The sequence below is a fragment of the Corapipo altera genome, unplaced genomic scaffold (assembly GCF_003945725.1).
Source record: "Corapipo altera isolate COAL_440 unplaced genomic scaffold, ASM394572v1 0, whole genome shotgun sequence".
NCBI classification, from domain to species: Eukaryota; Metazoa; Chordata; class Aves; order Passeriformes; family Pipridae; genus Corapipo; species Corapipo altera.
The window spans coordinates 14,106,728-14,128,120 of record NW_020884872.1 but is presented as its reverse complement, the minus strand read 5'-3'; the positions used below and the strand labels follow the sequence as shown (position 1 = coordinate 14,128,120).

General features: G+C 36.2%; 1 protein-coding gene across 6 annotated transcripts in view; it reads left to right on the top strand.

Annotated features, from left to right (window-relative positions):
• The window catches only part of CNKSR2 (connector enhancer of kinase suppressor of Ras 2), a 206,728-nt gene that overhangs the window by 138,422 nt on the left and 46,913 nt on the right, over nt 1–21,393 (top strand). For all 6 annotated transcript variants that reach the window (XM_027637473.1, XM_027637464.1, XM_027637456.1 and 3 more), the window contains 4 exons: nt 11,217–11,265; nt 12,108–12,280; nt 14,415–14,488; nt 16,991–17,062. In XM_027637473.1, coding sequence (XP_027493274.1) covers nt 11,217–11,265; nt 12,108–12,280; nt 14,415–14,488; nt 16,991–17,062 — 368 coding nt within the window. The remainder of the gene's footprint in view (nt 1–11,216; nt 11,266–12,107; nt 12,281–14,414; nt 14,489–16,990; nt 17,063–21,393) is intronic.

Genomic DNA, 21,393 nt, shown 5'->3' with positions numbered 1-21,393 from the left:
AGATATTTTGGTAATAGCTGAAATGATAGCAACTTCCTTGGATTTAAGGCATAGTTTCTGCTGTATGATTGCTGCTTAGCTAAAATCATCTTGTGAATGTGACTCAATAATCTCACATCTGTTCTACCAGTTCTAGACTCTCAGTCCTTTGAACTGAGTGAAGAGAGTAGGTGTGCATATACAGCTTTTATATATGAGTTCTGTTTAAGCATATATTTTGTGAAATATTAATACTTAATCTCCTCAGGAGGGAGTGCTAAGTTCTTTTAATTATATGGAATAATATCTGCATTGTTCTTAAGGTATATTATTCCTTTCACAGATGAGAGAATATTTTCACATCTGCATTCCTTCTCTTTAAAAGAAGTAGTTAATACTATAAACTTTCTCTTATTGGGGAAGTGGTTGGCTAAATGAAATTTGAAGGCATTGAATATGGGAGATTTTACATCTATTTCTATATACACTGTGATCTTTACTAAAATCCAGAGTTAATTATTGCAGCAAAACAAAATGCTCTAGAGATGAGGTAAGATTGGTTTATGGACTGTCATGAAGCACAGTTGGAGTCTTTTGTGGAAAACTTTTGTTTTAAACTTTCTCTATTACCTTATTATGCATTGTGACCATGAGGGAAAAAAAATTGCTTGTTATAATTTCTTTCTGTGACAAAGCTGGGGAATTCTTTAAAAATGAGTCACTGTTAAGGTCATCTAGTCCAGCTCTGCCAGTCTAGATTTATTCCTTACTGCATAGAATATAATGGTCTGAAAGTATAATTTTACATGGTCTAGAGATGTAGATCTGTACACTAATAAATCTCTCAGCTCAGAACATTTTGAATTTCCTTTCACATCCTCATTCTGTATTTTTTTCTCTCTCATAGATCCATTCCTGATTGTATCCTGCCTTTATTACCTGATAGAGGACTATTACCTTTGTAGTTATTAACATTGTTTGTACATCAGTAAGCTGCATTATCTGCAGCTGGTACAATCACAGTAGCACAACTGCGACACATTTTTTTAATGTAGAATAAGTGGTTTAGTCCCTCAGTTACTCCCCTTTGAAAAAGAAAAGATTAAGTGCAGCATATTGTAGCAGGGAAGTGCATGTCAGGTATTGCACAGAGTGGACTCAGCGTGAGTTATCACTGCAACATTGATGGGAATGTCACATTTATGAGAACTTCCATCTAGGTCCTGACTTCTCAACTGGCTCCTCTCTGTACTCCTGTCTGCATAAGGGGAAGGGAGGTACCAGGACCATAAAACCTTTCAACCAAGGACACTGGCTGGCATGTGTTGTGAAATTTGGCATTCTAAAAGACTGTACTGAGTGGTGAAAATGTTGTTTGAATTAATGGAGCACAGATGCCCATTTCAGAGTGCCATTTTATCAAAATGCCTTTACAGGCAGCTCTGTTGTTTCTGAATAAGTGATTTTTTTTGAAGTAGTGGTTTTGACTCCACCGGAGTCTCTGCCCCACTTACGCAGTGGTGGCCCCTTGAGCCTGTTGCTAACTCACAATGTGGGATATTGTAGGGTTTCACCTGGGAGGAAAATGGCTCTTTGCAGCAGTGTGGCTCCTGAACAGAAGCTGTTTTATTAGGTGTTTCTATTGTACTGGAAAGAAGTGCTTGTTGCTTAGCGCCTGATCTGTGAGTCAGCCAATCCATCTCTTCTACTGTGCTGGGGAGGAAAAAGAAGCCTTGTATTTTTCATATAGCGATAACTGCTTTTTGTCTATTTCTCAGGAATACCCCTTTGCTTTCAGATTATCCCAAGTAGATAGTTTTTCCAACACTACAGAATTCTGACTTAGAATGAAGTGTAAAACTAATTTTGTAAGCTTGTTTGTACCCATAAGGTCACCATAACCGTCTCAGAATTAAAGACTTAATGTTATCTTTCCCCACCTTCTGAGAAGTGCTGTTTCATCTTGTGCCTGGAGGAAGTTTTACTGAATTACAGCAAGTAATGTGACTTTTATCCTGGAATGAACTGTTCTTTTTCTACCTTAATTCATAGATGCAATGGAAGAGTTTGGTATGAATTTTAGCAGAATGTTATGGCTTATGTACAAATGCTTTTTCCCTCGTTTCCCTGTGGAAACTTCCCCTCAGTTCAGAGCCAGAATAAGTTTTCTGTTTCTTTCACTGAAAGCATATTATACCCAAGTGCTAACACAGAGTAACTTGCAAGAGTGTATCTTCCTTAGAGCAGAAATCTGTTTTCTCAGTTGTGCCCTTATTCATTACAGAGCACCTACATCCCCTTCACTTTTCTCTGTCGCACAGTCAGACAAAAAAATATGAAAGACATCATGCCCTGGGACACAATTAGAAGTGTTGCTAACTGCTCCTACAGAAGGAGGTGTATGTACTCTTCTCACCATAAGCAAGCACCTATGTGTTACAAGGGGGCATGGGACCTTTATTTTATGCTAACAATTTTTCCTCTAGAAAGACTGTGGGCCTGATGCAAGGTTTTGTTAATGTCCTGGGGTTGACTTCTGTTTTACAGTAGTTAGTTTTCTTCTGAGAAGATCCAGGGTTGGCTCCATGCTGTGCCACAGACCACCTCTCTAATCCAATGTAATCAAGAATAAGTTTCTTAAATCTGCTTGGATAGTCTTATTTTTTAAAAGTTTAGATAAGCATACAGAGGAAAGCCTACCTTTCCTATGAATAAGATAGAAATTGCCTAAGCAAAACTGTATTTTTCCTGGAGGAAATTGCATAGTTTGAAAGAGGTTCATTTGACTGACTGATACCTGCTAGAGGGCAATGCAGCAGGGCACAAGGAATGCACAAGGCTTCTGGAGTGTTTATGAGGTGACATGTCTCAGTGACACTGTGAAAGGACAAAAGACCATGGACATAAATTGAAAACCTAAGAAAAAAATACTTTTACTGTGAAGATGGTTTAACTGGAACAGGTTGCTCATGGAATCTGTGGACTCTCCATCTTTGGAGATATTAAAAACCCAACAGCCCTGAACAACCTGCTCAAGTCTGCTTTGAGCAACAAGGCTGGATGAGATGATCTCCAGAGGTGCCTTCCTGCCTCAGTCATTTTGTGGTTTTTCTGACTGGTCCATTTTCCATAATAAGAGATTAAACTGGAAACTGCTCTGGGGTAGAAATCAAAATAAAGGGTTAAATACTGTTCTGTAACAGGTGATAATTTAGTTTCTTTTTCCTCTTTAAATGGATGTACTTGAAACATACAGCGTTGGAGAACTGCTGTATCTTGGACTTTCGCCATTAAAGGATACATACTGTTTTTTGAATCCTCCCTTTCTCTCCTAGATTACTTGCTGTCAATAGAAGTAGTGTGGGAGGTACCAAAATTACATGTTTCAAGTAGATGTAGAGCAGAAGAGTGATCTCAGAATAAATTATTCTAATGAACAGCACTTGTCTAGTTTAACTTTTTATTCTCATTTGCTTCAGACAGCTATGACAGTGCTGCAGCCCTTGTTATGTCAGTTGAAAAGACAGTGGGGGAATATGAGAACCCTCATTTAAATTCGATGTTGTCCAGAAGTTTTACTGCTTCAGTATTTCAGTTAGAGTCCTGTGTCTTAATGGCTAAGAAGGAAAATCTTTCTCTGCTGATGGAAAGCAGCACCACTATATATTATTTTCTCACCATAGCCTGAAGATTTGAAAAACTATTTTATTTTTGCATTCATTACGCTAACAACTTTGCACAAACAACTTGCACTACCTTGTGCAAGTGCTGATTTGCATCCAGCTAATGTAACATTTGCCACAGAATCCCCCCAAAGGACAAGAAAACATTTAGGGATGGGAGAATGAATAAGAATCCCTGAGCAGAAAAACTGTGCTTGCTATCACATTTCAGACAATCACAATTCTGTCCTTAGCTAGCATATTCTTCTTGATTAAACAACTATAGGAACAGTTGTATGAAAAGAATAGACATCTTTGATATTATTAGCCCTTGTAGACTGTGTAATAAGGAGAGCATCCTGCACAGCTGATGTAGCCATTGCCTACCACCAGGCAGCTAGCAAGTTGGCAACCTCAAGGTCTTAGGCTACATTTTTATTACAGTAGCGTACTCTTAAGGCACATATTTAACTCTTCTTAAGGCACGTACTGTTTCTTTATTCTTGTGGTCATTAACAAAATGCATGTGTTGGGAATTCATGGCCAGAGATCCAAAAATACAGGGATCCAGTTAGAACTGTGACCATAAATGACACGGCATAGCCATGTACTGTAGATCTAGTACTTCCTAGAAGCCTTTCATAGTGGACTTTTCGAATACTACCAAGAAAACTATTGCTTTCCCAACTTTCTCAAATATATGTTCATTTGGTCTTAGAACTGAAACACCTTTTTGGGTTTCTGAAAAAACAAAACGAAGGGAGGAGTAGGAATATGGTGTGTAGGATAACATACCAAGCCATGAATTCTGGGATCCATTCTTCTAGTGGCTTAATATGTCGGTGCCTCTCACAACCCATTTGGCAGAACCAGTGATCCGTGGTTCTCTCTGTCTGAGGCACTCACCATTTAGAAGTGAAATATCCGCTGGGTATTTAATATAATGATTCTACCTTACTTGTTGATACTCTTTGTATGTAGTACAGAACCTCACTTTTAGGAGTTTTTTCATATGTAATGTTCATACTGTGTTTTAGTATTAGATGTCTTAGAATCTTAGTGAATGCTGTCCTTTTAAACCCAGGTATGGTAGTTTTACTATAGAGTGTGCTCACAACAGAGAGAGCTGTGCAAGGAAAGCACAAGTATCTGTTACCAAAGCACCAAAAGATCAAGATTTAATTCAATAAATTTTCCTTTTGGGAGGTAAGGCTGAAGGTTTCAGGGCATTGTTAGTCAACTGTGGCATACTTTTTTGGTAAATCTCTTTTCATTCCAGCTCACTATGGATTTATGAATTACTTGTATATGATGATGTGGTGGTTTGGGCTAGGCCTTCCTTGGTGACCAGTTTATAACCAAGGAAGGGTCCAGATTTACCCAGTATTCCCTACGATTTTTGTCATCAGCCTATTACTAATGTAGGAATAGTTCTGGATTTGCTTTCATAAATTACTGCTACAATTTTTTATTAGATTTTCTCTCACATAGACCATTTACTGCATTTGCATTTTACCTGTCCAGAGCGAAGCTCCACTTTTAGAAAGGTTATGTAAACAAAAGCTCTTGCAGCATATTAAAAATACTTTGCTAATGACTTAGTACCAACTGGTACCATTTTTTGGCAACTAAGTAGTTGTAGGCAAAGATGAATCAGAGAAAGTTGAGTGTATGAGAAGTTCAAAATCCAGACTTAAATTTAAAAAAAAAAAAAGAGAGAGAGAACAATTATTTAGCTAAATGAAAGAAGAAAGGAGAATAGAATCGAATTTGGAATAATCTAAGAGTTCTTGGTTACAGAAACAAGAGTATCTCCTGAAATATCCTGACAAGTCAGATATACCACACCTGAGATTTTTTTGCAGATATTCAGTGTTAGCAATCTGTGGACTCCAGTCAATGCACAAACCAAGGCAGTGAGGTATTTGCCTTTCTAAATATGATCATAACTTAGAACATAGTCTTTTGTTATCCCACTTTTTTGTAGGTTCCCTTTTGAATGTAATTTCACCCTTAGATGCTTGATTTGACCATTAGCTTGGATTCCTTCAGAGCATCAAGTCATACCTCGTCTCTTCACTCCCATGCCGGTGAAGTCCTGTGTGGTCCAGCTTCAGCCCTTGTTCTGAAAACTGCCTTGCTGATGCCCTGTGTGGACTCAGCTAGTTTCAAGACCTGTCTGACTATAAACAGTAATCTTTTTTTAATTACTTTGAGGGCTAAAATAGTCAAATAAGCAGGTCAATAGTTGCTCCTGCTGAAAACAAAAGAGTTACCTGTTATGAATGAAACTCTGCTGCTGATTGGCAGGAGGTTTCAAATTCCTGAGCTGCCAGAGGTCTTCCCTCATCATGCCTTTGTAACATACAGTTCTTGAAAACTTCGTTTTCTACAAGTATCCATGAAAATAATTACTACTGTCTATTATTATCTCTTAATGGAGACTAAACGAGATGGTAAAAAAAAGAATTTGGCAATATTATCTGTTGCAAGTACCCTTGCGTATGAGATATTAATACTGATGTATAGTGTGACGCTGTAATATAAACAGGTTTGCATTTTCCCCCGTTTCACTCTTCTTTTAGCTCTGAAATTTTGGATCTCAGCACACCAAATGCAGAGAAATGTGTATCTGGGATATCAAAACTATGAAAACACAACGTTGCCAGTGTTCTCCAACTATTGAGAACTATCTCTCAAAGTGAGAGATACTGGCTTTTCCATCTGTAGCAGAAAGTTCCAGTAACCAGAAGTCTTACAAGCTACCCTGCTGAAACTAGAGAAAGTTATCTTACAGTGACAGAGGGGAACTGCCTGACTGTAAATAGTTCCTTAGTGTCTAAACTTGCAACTTGAGAAAAATTGGATTTGACTTGAGCTCTAAATAAAACTATAAAGATACCTGCCATTTTCCTTTTCAATCAGACTGAGCTGAGATTCGGGTAAAAGAATTGGAGATTATTATTTCCATAACCTGATTCTCTCCTGCAGCTTTTTTAAAATGAGCAAGCAAAAAATCTCTGAAGAAAAGTGAAGAAACAAAAAAACACTTCTCCTTGGAGAAGGAGAATTTTAGGAGCTGTCCAACTTAGTGCTAATTGCTATGGCAAATCTAGATCTTCAGAAAACCTTCAGTTGTGGTCTTTTTTGGGTAGACCTACAAATACTGTAACCATGAATGAGTTTATGTAACTATTAGAATCTGTGTATTTTTTGAACATGAATGTAATGTTCTGTTGGTCACATCTGGAAGTTTTATTAGATCTTAAAGAAGCTCTAAGGAACAGTTTAACCGAAAATCTTTAGACTTCCTCCTTGGACTCTTGAAGTTCGGCTAAACCACCAGTCTTTTCAAATCAGTAGTTTCAATCTATTTGTCTTCTACTTTTATATGAGCCATCAACTTTAATAAAAATTTTCTAACTTTCATCATAACAGTTTTATCAAATATTCTTCTCTCCTGATAGCAGTTTCACTTCAATTTAATATTAGTATTGAAAGACCAGTTTATTAAGTTTTTGATTTGGCATGTTACAAATAAATTATTTGAAATAAATTATCTCACACTTTTATTTCAATACATTTTTTCAAATAGAGAGCTATCAAATTACTACTGAGTTAATAATAAATTTATTTTCAGCCTTCTGAATGTTAATTACTAACTTTGAATCTTGTTTCCTTTCTGAGAAAATATAGAGAAGGCAAGGTACTAACCAAAAATAAATACTTTATCCCAAGAGCTGAAATCAGACAGAAACCTGGATAACTCTGAGAATGAGACAAAAACCCGGTAGTCTCATTTCTTGACAATTTTGTGTTTTACATACAAATATGCTGATGCTGATTGGATGCACACAGATAGTGTTGATTATATCATCTATATGGGATTATTTTCTTGCTAAAGAACTAAATACAATTTATAGATCATTAGTGATCTCTTTGGTTCGTGTGAGCCTCCACCTGCAACTATTTTACTGTGTAGCTGTGTTACTGTGCTACAATCCTAAAAGGCATGCCCTGAGGGAGATTTCTATTTCCAGCTGTTCAGTCTTCTGATGGACTTTCAGAACTCTGTCAAGCATTTTGAAGAGTGTTAGGGTAAACATAACACAGAAAGCCAAATTTGGTAGTGAACAGTTGCAGGAAGAGAGGAACTGTTATGGCTCCTTCGTGCACATTGAAATCTCCATTGGCTGATGGAATGTGCAGCTAAGCCCTCAGAAAGGTAGGTTAGCACCCTTAGAGGTAGGTTAGCACCCTTGTTAAAAAAAAACAACCAACCAAAAAACAGAAACATAGGAAAAATCTTTGTTAAAATGGTGTTTTATTGCTCTGGAAATACATGTGCTTTGGAGGCTGCTGATAGCAAAGGCAGACATATGTATACATAAAATGTTTCTTTGATATTCTACTTAGACATGCATTTGTCAGAGGGCTAAGTTTTGGTATATTATTAAATACAACAAACTCAAAGATCACATATTACAGGAGAAAATCATTCCATTCAAAAAACTGAGATTCAGAGCATTCAATTGAGTTTTGGTATATGTTAAATATTAAGTGACACCTTGCTTTTGGATAATGGAAAGTTTTTCTAATTGTATTTTGGGTGACTGGAAAGCATGAAATTCAGAATATGACTAAAAAAATTTCAAATTTTCCTCAGGAGTGAAAATTTCCACATCTTAAAGTATGTATCTGTTTCATCTTTTCAGTGGCAGTCTTGTTTCCATTTTACTTATTCCTTTGAGTTACTAACAACTTTCTTCAATATAGAATGCTGCTTTCTATTTCATTTCGTACTTGTTCTCAGAATTAGTAGGAGAGATGAATTCTTGAGAACTTGGACAAGATCTATGTGAAAGCAGTTGCTCAAAGCTCAAGATGTATCAGAATCAAAATGCACTGAACATATATTGAATCTGGCTTAGTGGGCGAGTCATTAAACAGCATCTTGCAGCAAACTTGTATTAGTACAAGTAAATTTATGGTTTTGGTGTGAGTCCATACTTTTAGGGTTTGTGGCATTAAAAAGAAGTATTTATATTATTTTCATGTTTGCCACATCACAGAATTAAGCTTAAAAGGGGCAACATTATGGTGGCCAACATCAGAACAGGTCGCATAAAGAAGCTGTGGAATCCACCTCATTGCAGATAGTTGTGTCTAGGCTAGAGATGACCCTGAAGAACATGATCCAGTGTTGGCTTCAAAGCAAGCCCTTGGTCTGATCAGGAGGAAGGACATGACCTCCTTTGTCATTCTCTGATTATAAACAACATATTTTATATTACATATACATCTTCAGGGTTAAAAAAATTAGATGGTGCTGTTTTTTGCAAAGGGTGAATTAACTTGAAGCCTGAAGTCTATGTAAAACAATCTAAAGTGTTAGTTAAAATCACTGCAGTTGAACAGCTCCCAGGAACTTCACTCAGTTGTAGATTTTATCCTTGATTATAATTTAATTCAATGAGCTAATTTAGAATAATAACTGAATTCAATAAAACCTTTCTGTTTTGCAATGTGACATAATGTATGGAAAAATGGCTAGACATTTAAATTACATGCTTCTTCCTATTAAAAACTGATACCCCTTCATTACCCTTTCTTCCCAAAAACTGACTCAGAGGTTGAGAGGTGTGAACTCACATTTGCAGGCTCAATTTAAGGACAAAATATTTAAAGAGAAGGCTTTTCATATGCTTTCAGAATCACTTTTAAGAAAACCAAGGTTTTCCTTTTCTGTTTTGACACTTTTAAAATATTAGTGCAGGAAAGTCAAGCAGCAGAAAGAAGTTGTCTGGGTCATGAACTGAGAAGCAATAAAGTTTTGGATTTGTATATGTGTGTGTTTTTTCAGCCACTTTGAATTAGTCAAGATTTTCAAAGTGTCTAAGAGGAAGTTATTTACACATGTCTGCCCAGCCACTCTGTTATTCCTGGGTGATAAGAACTCTATTAGTACTGCGCAGCTTGAAATGTTTCATGTGATGTAAGTTGGGATGGTGTTGCTGTCTTGGCTTCCTGAGAGCTGGTGCTGATCTGATTGATACTGGTAGCAGAAGAAGGACAAGAGCCAGGGAATGAAAACAAGTGGGGTCCTTTTTTCTTCCCAGTGGAGTCCTATTTTGACCCTCTGAGGTGGCAGTATAGTTGAGTAGCTTTCTTCAGATATGGTATCCAAGGAATCAGCACATCAAGCAAGTCAGATAATTTTTTTAATTACACTTAATTATGGCATTGCTGGTAATTTTCCCCATGGACATGTTAGTATTTGCTTCTTGAGAATCTCTCAGCTCTGAGGCAAAACATCCCTTCGAAGCTGAGCCCCAGTCTTCTGCAGTGAACTCAGGTGTACAGGAAGTAGGGAGGAGAAAATTAAAATAGAATAGAATTATTAAGGTTGCAAAAAAACTCCAGGATCATCAAGTCCAACCTTTGACCAAACACTACCATGTCAACTGAACCGTGGCACTAAGTGCCACATCCAAAAACAAAGCAGCTCTTTGACTTGGAAAGGGAGTCTTCTAAACTGGGGTGGGGGGTTGTCTTATCTGCTAAGAAGAGGATTTGGGATCTCAGGGCTGTCAGTGCTTTTGCTTTAATTTAATTTTACCAAGTTTTGATTTTTTTTTTAAGTCATGATAATCTGAAATAAGAAGTTTTAATGCTCAAGACACTGTAACGTGGCCTTTTCTTAGTTTTAGCAATAATACATTTGTCTATCTTGATAGAAAACTGAAATTCAAAACAAGTGAAATCATGTCTTTAAATTTTGGTATGATTAATTACAGAATTACTTTTTCCATTCACTAGCAATTGTGATTATCTGATCAAAGTTTCTAAAGAGAATGGCCATGAAATGTGTTAATATGTATTGCTATTATTAAAAAGCTAGGATCTTAAGTAAAGGAGTAATTTCCATCCTGTCTCACTGCCAAGGCAATAGGTTAGTTCATGGGGGTGGATCAACTGGAGGGAAGTACTTCCACTTAAAACCTGGTAAAAAATGAAGTTTTAGTCCAGAATTTTTATTTGGGAGACTTTTTCCTAGTTGTGATTTAGCAAAATTTTACTGATGTCCTTCAAAATACTCAACCTGTTTCTGAGAAAATTGTCTGATGGTCTAATGACCATTGTATAAGTGCCTTCACACCTGCATTAGGCACTGGGTTAATTTCCATATTTGCATATATATATATCTCAAGAATACTTTAATTAGTTAATGTATTAGAAATGTATGGGCTGCATATTTTCACTGTCATAGTAACCAAAGGGAGTCATTCCTTCTTTATTAGCAGAACAAGAGAAGAGAAACAATTTTAGAGAGAAACTTCAGTTGTTTTAGCAAATTAATTTGTGGTCTATTTTAAGATGTTCCACAGTGTGCTTTTGCTTTACAACCGTATAAACAGGTGAACTAAAATTACCTTTTTTCTTAGGCCTGGAAGTCTTTTGGCTGATGTTACCTGATGATGACTTCATGTCCCCACGTTACATTTCTTTTATTATAAGGATGTGGTTGAATATAAATCTTGTATTTTCATTTCTTCTGTTTTGATTTCCTTGTAGACATTTCAACAGTCTTCTCTACAGCAGAAAAGTAAAAAGAAGAACAAAGGTAAAAAATAAATTTGTTTTCATGTATTGGTAGGGAGGGAATTGCCAACATTAATGTTATAGAATTGCAGTATCTGAGGAACTAGAACTTATCTCTAGTCAAATGTGCAGTTCAGTTGATCATGTTGAGAATGTTAGTCCATTACTGATGTCTCATAGTTTCCTAATGCTCCTCTACCTTTATGTATCTGGTTTTATCTTGTTTTTGAATACTCAGACTGACTCTAGCCTCTTTGGGGCCAGGGTTGGTTTTTCCAGCTGTGTGCATGTAATGCCTCAGTGCAGCACTTGCTCATTACCTACACTGTCAGGTAATTTATATCATAGTAAATTTTATTCCTTTGTTGTAGAAGTACAAAGGCCTTAGGAACTGTTTAGTTTCAAAAGAGGCTGCAAAGAGAGGTTTTGGAACACCTATGAAGTACTTAAATCGCTGTATTTGGCAACTGCTAGAGAAAGTACATGAATTTATATGTTGAGTGCTTTGATCTGATGTGAAATATTAATCTTTTTCTTATTTTTAAATATCTTGCCTTTCTTTTCTCTACAGTGTCTTCTCTTTCTGTGTTGCCTTTTTTTTTTTTTTTGTCTTATCCATAGAATATATAGAATATAAGTTCTGAGATGCTGAACATGTTTTTCTTTTATCTGCTTTGGTTTTTAAATTATGGTGACTTGCATAAGCTTTGTGGTCAAAATAGAATGTTTTTAATAATTTATTCATGGCAAATTTAGTTGAATTTTTTTAAATAATTTTCTTAAATATATGGTGCTTTCTAATTAGCTGTCATTGATTTAGTGGACAAGTCAAATGCTTTCACATCAACTTGTTGTCATTTTCAGCTCCTATTCCTGGTAAAAGCAAAAGACGGATCTCATGTAAAGATCTTGGTCGAGGGGACTGTGAAGGCTGGCTTTGGAAAAAGAAAGATGCCAAGAGTTATTTCTCCCAGAAATGGAAAAAGTACTGGTTTGTCCTGAAGGATACATCTCTATATTGGTATATCAATGAAGAGGTAAAGTGTCTGTGCTCATTGTCTCAACAAATACTCTGTTTAGTGCTGTTGTCATGATTTAGTGAGTAACTGATGCTTTGAGTGCTTATATGTTAATACCTTTGTTCAAATAATCATAGTGAAATTAATATTAACTGCCTGACAAAATTACCATTAAGGTCTGGAGATATTTGGTCCTTCCAATTTACCTTTTACTACATGGAAAAATAACAGTTTCCTGTGTCCTGCTGACAGCAGTTTAGAATAAATCGATCCCCAAAACCTTGAAAGGGAAAAAGGTAGTTATTTAATCCTGTCATTCAAGCTTTAGTCATGGAAGTGTAAACTTTGATGTTGTGCTGCCTGGTGTTCCTTGTTTATCTGTGCTAGTGAAACCACCCAAACCTCTGGCAATTAAGGAAGATACTTCTGTTTTCTCAGTTGTGTTCTCCTGTTGTTCCTTCTTTGTAGCTCTTTATGTGATTTCAGTGCTTATCTATTTGCTAAACTTAAAAGCATGGTTGCAGCCCAGCTGAATTATGTACAGGTCTGATTCTGCAACATATTCTGCGTTGGTACACATTTGTTTATATCAGCTTTAGCAACAAAGCTTTTTGCCAGAGTTAGGAAACCTTGATTTTAAATCCTATTAATCTCAGCAGAAAATATGCTGAGATAAAATCATTACCAAAATGTGGATGTACTCCGTCCTGGACTTGTTCTTTTAATCACTGCAAGCATTTGTACATAACCTTTTCAAAATATTGTAATCCCTAACTTTTCCCTGAGTAAACAGAAAGCAAGTTGTTCCATGAAAATAATTACTGTAACCTGTTTTCCCACAAATTCATTCCATTTTTATCTTAATCCCAGCTTCAGATCAGTAACCCTAACTCCTAACTCCATCCTTCCTCCCTTGGCTACTAGAAGGTCTTCATCAGGGCGGTAATTGATGCCTACAACTACAATGAGTGCTCAACAGCTGTGGCCAAGGAGCGTATGGAACCTCTGAGTTGTGCTATATTTTCCTGTGCAGAGGGCAGTGGTCTGAGCACCTCTGTCTCCCACCCTGTCCCAAGCTTCCCTGGGACTTTCTGAGACTTGGTCGTTTTTGAGACCTCAGCCCCCTCAGCAGTGCCTGTAATCACCAACAGATTCAAAGGCTGGCAGGGTGTTCCTCAGTGGTAGATGGACAGACAACAGTGCTCTTTGCCAAAATTGTTTCCTTAGGCAACCATTCAAATAAGAAATAGCAAGATTATTCTAAACAGTGTCCTTTGGATTTGAAAATACCTGCTAATGCTGAGCCTGTTACAACCTTATACTTTCCACACAACAACTCCAACTCCAGTTTTATATGCTGATTTATGTCTTTTATTTATTTGTTTTTAAGAAGGCATATAATCATATGGACTGCATATGTAGTATAAATAACAATCTGAATTCTTAGAAAAAGATGTAATTCTGTGGAATTCCTTAACATACATTTGTATTTTCTGCAGCTTCACTTCTATGATCCTGTATTAATTTTGCATGCAAAGTTATGAGCTGTTAATAAGAAAGACTATGTTATTGATGTAATAGTAGCTTAAAATAAATAATGCTTTCAAACTGTGAAAAGCCAAGGGAGATGGAATATCTGATAAAATAAACTGTGTAAGTCTTTAGAGGAGAGAGGAGGAAGGTCAGAGATATTCTGAGTGTTGTAGAGAGATGAAAGTAGCTGAAGAGATATCATGCCTCCAAGCTGTGATAACTTATGAAGATGGCAAACAGCACACATTGAAACTGCTTTTTTCCCTATTTCTTACAGTAGGCTGCATTTCTCCTTACTAATTAGTCCGTCTTCCCCCAAAATTAACTAATTACAATAACTAATTGACTGAATACATTTGGTCATTTTGTATATTTTCAAATGTTGGTTCAGCTGTGAAATTGTTTGAGAAAACTGGGTATTTAAAATTGTATTTTACAGCAAGGGATCTATCTTACTACTTTGGCAAAAGTCCCAGTGACTTCTGTGGGAGATTTGCCAGAGCAGAGCATTAGTATTCCTTATGTAAGAAGCAGGCAAGTGAAAATATTTCTAAGTTGTCAGCGTGGTGGGTTTTTTGTGACGGTTTAGCTACAGTAATATCTGGAACTATCTTTGCAGGATGAAAAAGCAGAAGGATTCATCAGTCTACCTGAATTTAAAATTGACAGAGCCAGTGAATGCCGCAAGAAATAGTAAGCACGCTCAAAAATAATGCAATGATACAATAAAAAAAGTGGGACAAAGGACAAGGTTTTCTCTTAAAACAGTGACATAATGGACTTCATTACAATGATCATGGGGTTGAATCACAGAATAAGCTCATACAGGAAAAGAAAATTAATTTTTGTGGGTGTGTGCCATCTTGCCCAAAGAAGGCTATTTTTTTGCTTCATCATGAATCACAGTGCTTGACTAGACCAAAATGAAATATGAGCAAGAAGACTGCTTAGCTGCTTCTGTCCCTTTATTTTCCTAGTTTCCCTTTCTTATTTTTTTTCCTAGTTTTCCTTTCTTCTTTTTTTTCCTTTCTGTGAGGAGTTGGGTTTTTTAATTTGTTTACTGGGAGTTGGAGAGCATTTGTGTGATACCGTTACACTTGATAAGAAGCTTTAAGCATAATACAGAGACCATAGAGATAAAAAAGTCCCCAAGTTATGGCCAGGCATCCATATTTAATGTAACTCCAAGTTAGTTAGCATCATCTCAAAGTTTGCTGACACGGTATATCAGTCCTGAGGCAGAGTTAAAAAGAGAATGACAGCAATTTTTTGTATTTTTGATATATGACCTAAAGGTCTTAAAGAATGTTTCTTCTCACCAGTTTATGCTGCTATCTAGATTTGTGCATTGCACAAATCCATTTATTCTTTAAATGCAAATTCAAGCATATGTGGCAATATGACAGGTGCATACTGCTACAGAGATATTTTTAGGGTCATTATTGTTCAAAATTTTTTTGCCTTGCCTTCTAGTGATTTGTAGAGTTCTTTTAAGTTTAACAAGGCTTCGGAATTGCTGAAATTTGTAAGAAACAGTGTTTGCAAACGTAAAGTAGTATGACTTGTAGGACATAGAGTTCTATAGAAGCTACTGACCTTTGATCAGTTGGTCTGTGTATCTCTTCAGGATGAGCTCTACTCTTCATGATGGTTTCAAAGAGCAGAAAATGAAAACTGCATTAAAAAAAAAAAAAAGATATCAGTTTGGGCTTATTGTCCTGTGTCCGTGGGCCACATGGCTGAAGTGCTTCATTTTTAATTTTTGTTGGGGCAGCAGCATAAAGTCAACTCTCAGAATTGCACCCTGCTTAAATTGTTTTGGTTTGGTTTTACTTAACTTAGTGTCTACTGGATAGTAGCATGTAAAATGCAGCTATTAAGACTCTTTGCTTGGGTGGCATATAAAGATAAAAAAAAACTCTAAGAGTCCAGACGACAGATGCTGTAACAGTCTTAAGAAGTCAATTTTGGGTCTCAGTTACTTGATGATGTCTTTCTAAACTGAGCAGATGTCACTGTACATCTGCTTTGACTTGCATAACATTGTGTCATGCTGTAACGTGTTAGAGGAATTTCTTTAGTCTCAATTTTATGTTACCTTCTCTAGCAGTAGCTTTCCTTGATAAAAAATTCATATGCCTGCTTTCCAAAACATGCATGTGTGTACATCTGTGTACACACACACAGACATATATATTGAACATTGCAAGCATGATACATATGAAGAACATAATTACCATTTTCCTGAGACATAATGGATTAGAGAGTGGGAACTATTTTATTACCTTATATATATCTTTATATATATATATATATATATATATATATAAAACTCATTGTGTCTCAGGAAAATGTTGATGATGTTCTTCATGTATCGTGTTTGCAGTTTTCCTTATCTTCTTTGGGACTGTTAAGTTTTTTGTACTTATTTTAAGAGACACCTCCAGAAAAATTATTCTTCTGTACTGTTAATTATTAATAATTTTAAATGCATTTTCTGGTTCTTCAAGTACTTCACCATAACTCTTTATCCATCACAGATAAAAGATTCTTTCTAGTAATTTATTTCATATTATGTATGAAATGCAGTAATTCTCTCAGCCTGTCATGGTGATTACTTTAGTGGAAAGAAAAGATGAGATGTAATTGCCCATTGCTTAGAATGACCTCATGAACACAGTGTTGGTTTATGACAGCTTTTCAGAAGTCAATCAGCGCATCACATTTTCCTGTTGGAAATGCAGTCATTAGAGCTAAAGGTAATATCAAAGTCATTGGGATGTGAGAAATCACCAGGACTGAGAATTTTTCTTTTGTATTGAATTAATTGTTCTGACAGTTTTCTGTTCAGAAAAAATTGACAGCTATATGTATATCAGCAAAATTATCTGATACATAAAATTTTGTCTTTAACTGGTTAACTTTATCCAAATACAGTACACTGCAGGTGATGGTGAAAAAATTATTTATGCACGTATGAATCAGGAATTATTTAGAACAGGGTAGTTGAAGAGCACTTTACTTGGTGAAATCTGGCACAATCCTAAAAGTTGTATGTTCATATACTGTTTGGGGGCATGCAACAACTCAGGAAATATAAACTCATTTCATTCCTTGGTGACCATGCTGTCTTACATCTTAAAAGAAATGAGAGTTGTGCCATTACATTTTTATAATTATGTTTTTCCTCTACAGTGCATTCAAAGCCTGCCATCCTAAGATCAAAAGTTTTTATTTTGCTGCTGAACATCTAGATGATATGAACAGGTAAGGAAATCTAGCAAAGTTCAAGGGCACATTCCTTATATGTGACACTTCTTGAAGCTAGTAATAACACAGTGATAATAAAGTATGTGTTATTCTAAAAAGTTATGTTTAATAGCTAATGAGTGCAGAGTACCATTATTTCTGACTGGCTTCTGACTGGCTAAATATTTGATTCATGCAAAAATTACCTTTTCTTGAAACAAATGTTTGAAGATTCCCTGTTTCTAAAAAGAAATAAATACAGTATGTGAAACAGTTCGAAACACAATTTCAGAATTCCGAGTTTCTGGTTTTGGCTCTGTAGCACCTGCCAATGTGAGATATCTCCAACTCTGCTTCCTAACATACTCCCAAACAGATGTGATACTTGCTCTGGGAATCCTTCTGTTTCTTGCCCTGGAGGGAGTAAGAAGTTAGAGAAAGATTTAAAGCGGTCACTGCTTTTTCTTCTGCCAGTCTTGAAAAATGAGAGAGGGATTACAAGGAACAAATTTTGCAGATTCTCTTTACTACCATGAATTTAACCTACATGTTGAAGTGAATTTGGTGTGGAAAATTCCAACATCTCAAAAAAGAACAAGGACTTGACTCTTAGTTCTTTGAGTATTGAATTTTACTCTATCTATTTTAGACCATTTTTGCAATTTTTCAGAAACATGATTGAGACTTCAGCACAAAATAAACACAATTCCTCTTAATTTATTTGAATGGTAAATTAAAACACGGATCCCATGTCTATACAAATATTTATTTTCACAACATAAACTGAAATCAGTTCAAAATAATACGCCATTTTGATCATATGACAGAGAACACAAACAAAAATCTATTATTGCAACCTGAGAATTGTTCTATCTTACATAATGTCTGTGGATATCCTTGCTGACCAGAATTGTTTTTAAAACAGAGGAAAAAGGAGATAGAACTGAACCCATGAAACCATTAGTTAGTGCTACAATCATGCTTTAGTCTCTCCTGTGTGTACTAGATTCACCTACCTGGCAGAGCACCTTGAGGGTACTGCCAGGTTACTGACAATATTTGGCTGGAAATGCAAGCTGATACTATACTATGCTTACTTTTGTTTAGGAATGGCTCTCTGTTAACATTTTTTCAGAAGTTTTTGCATCACTGAGGTTCACTTTAAAGGTTTGTCCTCAGTGAGAAAACTTAAAACCTTTTCATTTGTTTGTGAAATTTTAGGCTTGCCTTTGCTTGATAATTCTGTCAAGCCAGTCACTCAAAATGCAATTTGCTGCACACCAAACAGAAAAATGGTGTGGTCTGTATGGTATATCCTGAACTACAGCAGTAGCTAAATCATTTCTATCAGCAGGTCCTCAGTCAGTATGACAAAGCACCTTCATGCTAAGGATAAAAATTTATGTAACTGTCCAGTAATCAGAAAGCAGCAGCAAATGTGCAACAATTCTTTGAAAATATATTGCACAGTATAAAACTCAAGAATTAAGAGATTTTTAACTTCCCAGCACAAATAGTTTTTTATCATATTTTGAAGTAAGTACTTATTAATTCATTTGGAATGAGCTTGACAAGATTTGATCTGAGTTATACACATGTAAATTTAAAGCAACTCAGTCAAGGCCTATGGAAATTCTTACATCTGAGTTGCCATTAGTCTCACCAAAGAATTTTATTTTTTCTCTTTGTTTAATATATTAGAAAAAGTAGTTTGCTTTCATAAACATTGAATCAACTCAATAGATTGCAAAAAGAGTGACTGAAACATAGTCTTTCAAATCCAGTGATAAGAAAATACTTCCTGTCTAAAAGTATTTTGTAGCCTAGATGAAGTAAAACACAGAGTCAAATTATCAAGTTAAATTAAGACTCTTGATCATTTTCTGTTCTTTTTTTGGTCAAGTTTCTGACATACATTCTAATTATGTATCAGGCAGTCAGTTCTGTTCATACTTGAAGCAGAAGAAACAACAAAAGAAAACTGATACATAGTCTGACTGAAAGTTCAAAATGGTTCAATTCCTTCATCCTTTTTATAAAATTATTTAGTTGTTTTTATAAAAAAAATGTTTACAGGCTGTGAAGTTTTTGTTTGTGTGTATCTACTCACATAAAATGGGTATTTTAATCTCAGGTAACTGTCATTAGTCAAATTTTCTTACTACTTTTATGACTGTGCCACACCATTGTGCTGGTAAGGAGTCTGGAGAGCTGTGACCACTGAACTATGTTGCTGTGGTGTTTGTAGATCCTTTTATCTATATGGTCACGCCAGGAAAAGTGTTCTTTTTACCCATATAACATGCTTGGTCTGGGTGAGAAGAAGAAGAACTGTTTTGCTTGTGGATATGTATAGTCATGGAAACATCTTGCTTGGAAATTCACTGTGATTCTCTTCATTCTGGTTGAACTGCAGGCAGGTACTTACAGACACTCTAAAGTATCCATATTCCCATACAGCAAGTTGATCCTATATCCTTGAGGACAACTTTGACACCCTGCTGTGACTAAAAGCATTGCATCTACCTGCAGGATGAGATAAGATAGGAAAATGTTTCCTACCAGTCTATGAGAGTTCCAGTACTGTGCATCCTTCTTTAAAGAAATTGCAGATCTACAGAAAGGCAGGGGTTTTTTTTAATCCTGTTCTATGTGTCATAAAATTGTTTTAATTAAAAAGTGACAAGAAATTAATGTGCTATTACTAAAAAAAAAAAAAAAAAGAAAAAAGCTAGATGACTGCTGCAGCTACCAGTGCCACTCTATTTGTTCTCATACCTAGCAAACAGGTCTTAAAGAAAATTAAAGCTGCATTTGCTGTAAAGAAGCAATATTTTCTTGGCCTCTTGTCCTCCAAAGGTTACAGTGGCTACCAGGGCACACATACTACAGGAAAGAAAGATATAAATCTTCCCATGTCCTAGGACTTTGAAAGAAAGAAAGATTTGTGTAACTGTATGCTTGGAACTTTTGTCCCCAGTGCATTGTAATGCAGGCATGTTTTACTCCTCTTCCATTCTGCAGGAATTTCCCTTTTGATACAACCTCAGTGTGTTGGATTTCTCATAAAATTCTAACTTCAATGAACCATAACTGTAGCCATACTTTATTAAAATAATATTAATTCTCTAACCATATCTGAAGAAACTTTAGCAGCCACATATCAAAAAATATGCAGAAGAGGTCAATACCATTGGTTTTGTTTCTAGACTGGCAAACTACTCAAAAGCTGTGGTTGTTAACAGTTTACAAACATGTCAGTACCTTTTTGTTCACCCCACAGGCACTCCCAGTCATATTCCAAACCTTGACACAGATCATAAGTCTCTTCTCTCTCTCTGTATCAATGTGAGAGAATGGTACACATTTCCAGGGTTCTCATTAGATTATACTTTTCGGGAAACAACATTTTTCTAGAAAGAATCATCTCTCATAGCTCTGAGCAGTATCATTGACTATCAGTTAAGTGTTTGTTAATTTAATCGGTTGCCTCATTAACACACACGCTTACCAGGAAATGCTATCTCATATTTAGGACAGAATGAAGTTTTCCAACAGAACCTTTATAGATATATCATCTAATACTTTGTGGCCAGCAACCCTACCCAATAGGGTTCAGTAGGTGGCTGTTCCCTGCTGGCTGTCCAGGTGGGGGAGGTAAGCCAGGAGCTGAACTTGGGAACATGAAATCCAGAATAGGTGGGAGGAAAGCAAAGGGCTGTCTCCGCTGTCTGCCATACCATTTGACAGAGCAGATGCTTGTTGTGTTGTGCTGCTTTACCCTTTGGACACAGACAAGTCTATGGCTTTTCTGGTCTTTCAGCAGCATGGGTCTGGAGTGCTTTGGGTGAGGTTCCTGCCTCAGTGCCTCTGATTTAGGCTGGCAGAGCTGTCAAGACAGCTGAGCTTTATTCCCCAAAGGAAGTCTTCACATATCAGGAATGTGAGCCTAAAAGATAGCTTTGTAATGGGTCATCTTTCTGCTGGGAAGGTGTGAAATCATTGTCTGAGACATGGTTTGTTGGATTTGTGTTCCTATGTGCCACTTGTTTTTATAACTGTATGGCACTTCTAAGAATTATAATTTAAATTTTAAGTCTCTTCTTCAGCTTCCCTATTCTTCTGGTAGAAGTTTTGATTGTGTGGTAACATTAAGTATTCTGAAATCACTTTAGGAGTAAATCTCTAGCTTTCTTCCCATTGTCCAACACTTTATGGACCATTAACATAGTTTACAGATCATATATGTGGTCACTGTTTGTGGAAGGACAGTGACAACTGATAGAAAGTGTCCCTGCCTATGACAGGGGAGTTGTAATTAGAAGATCTTTAAAGTCCTTCCAACCTAA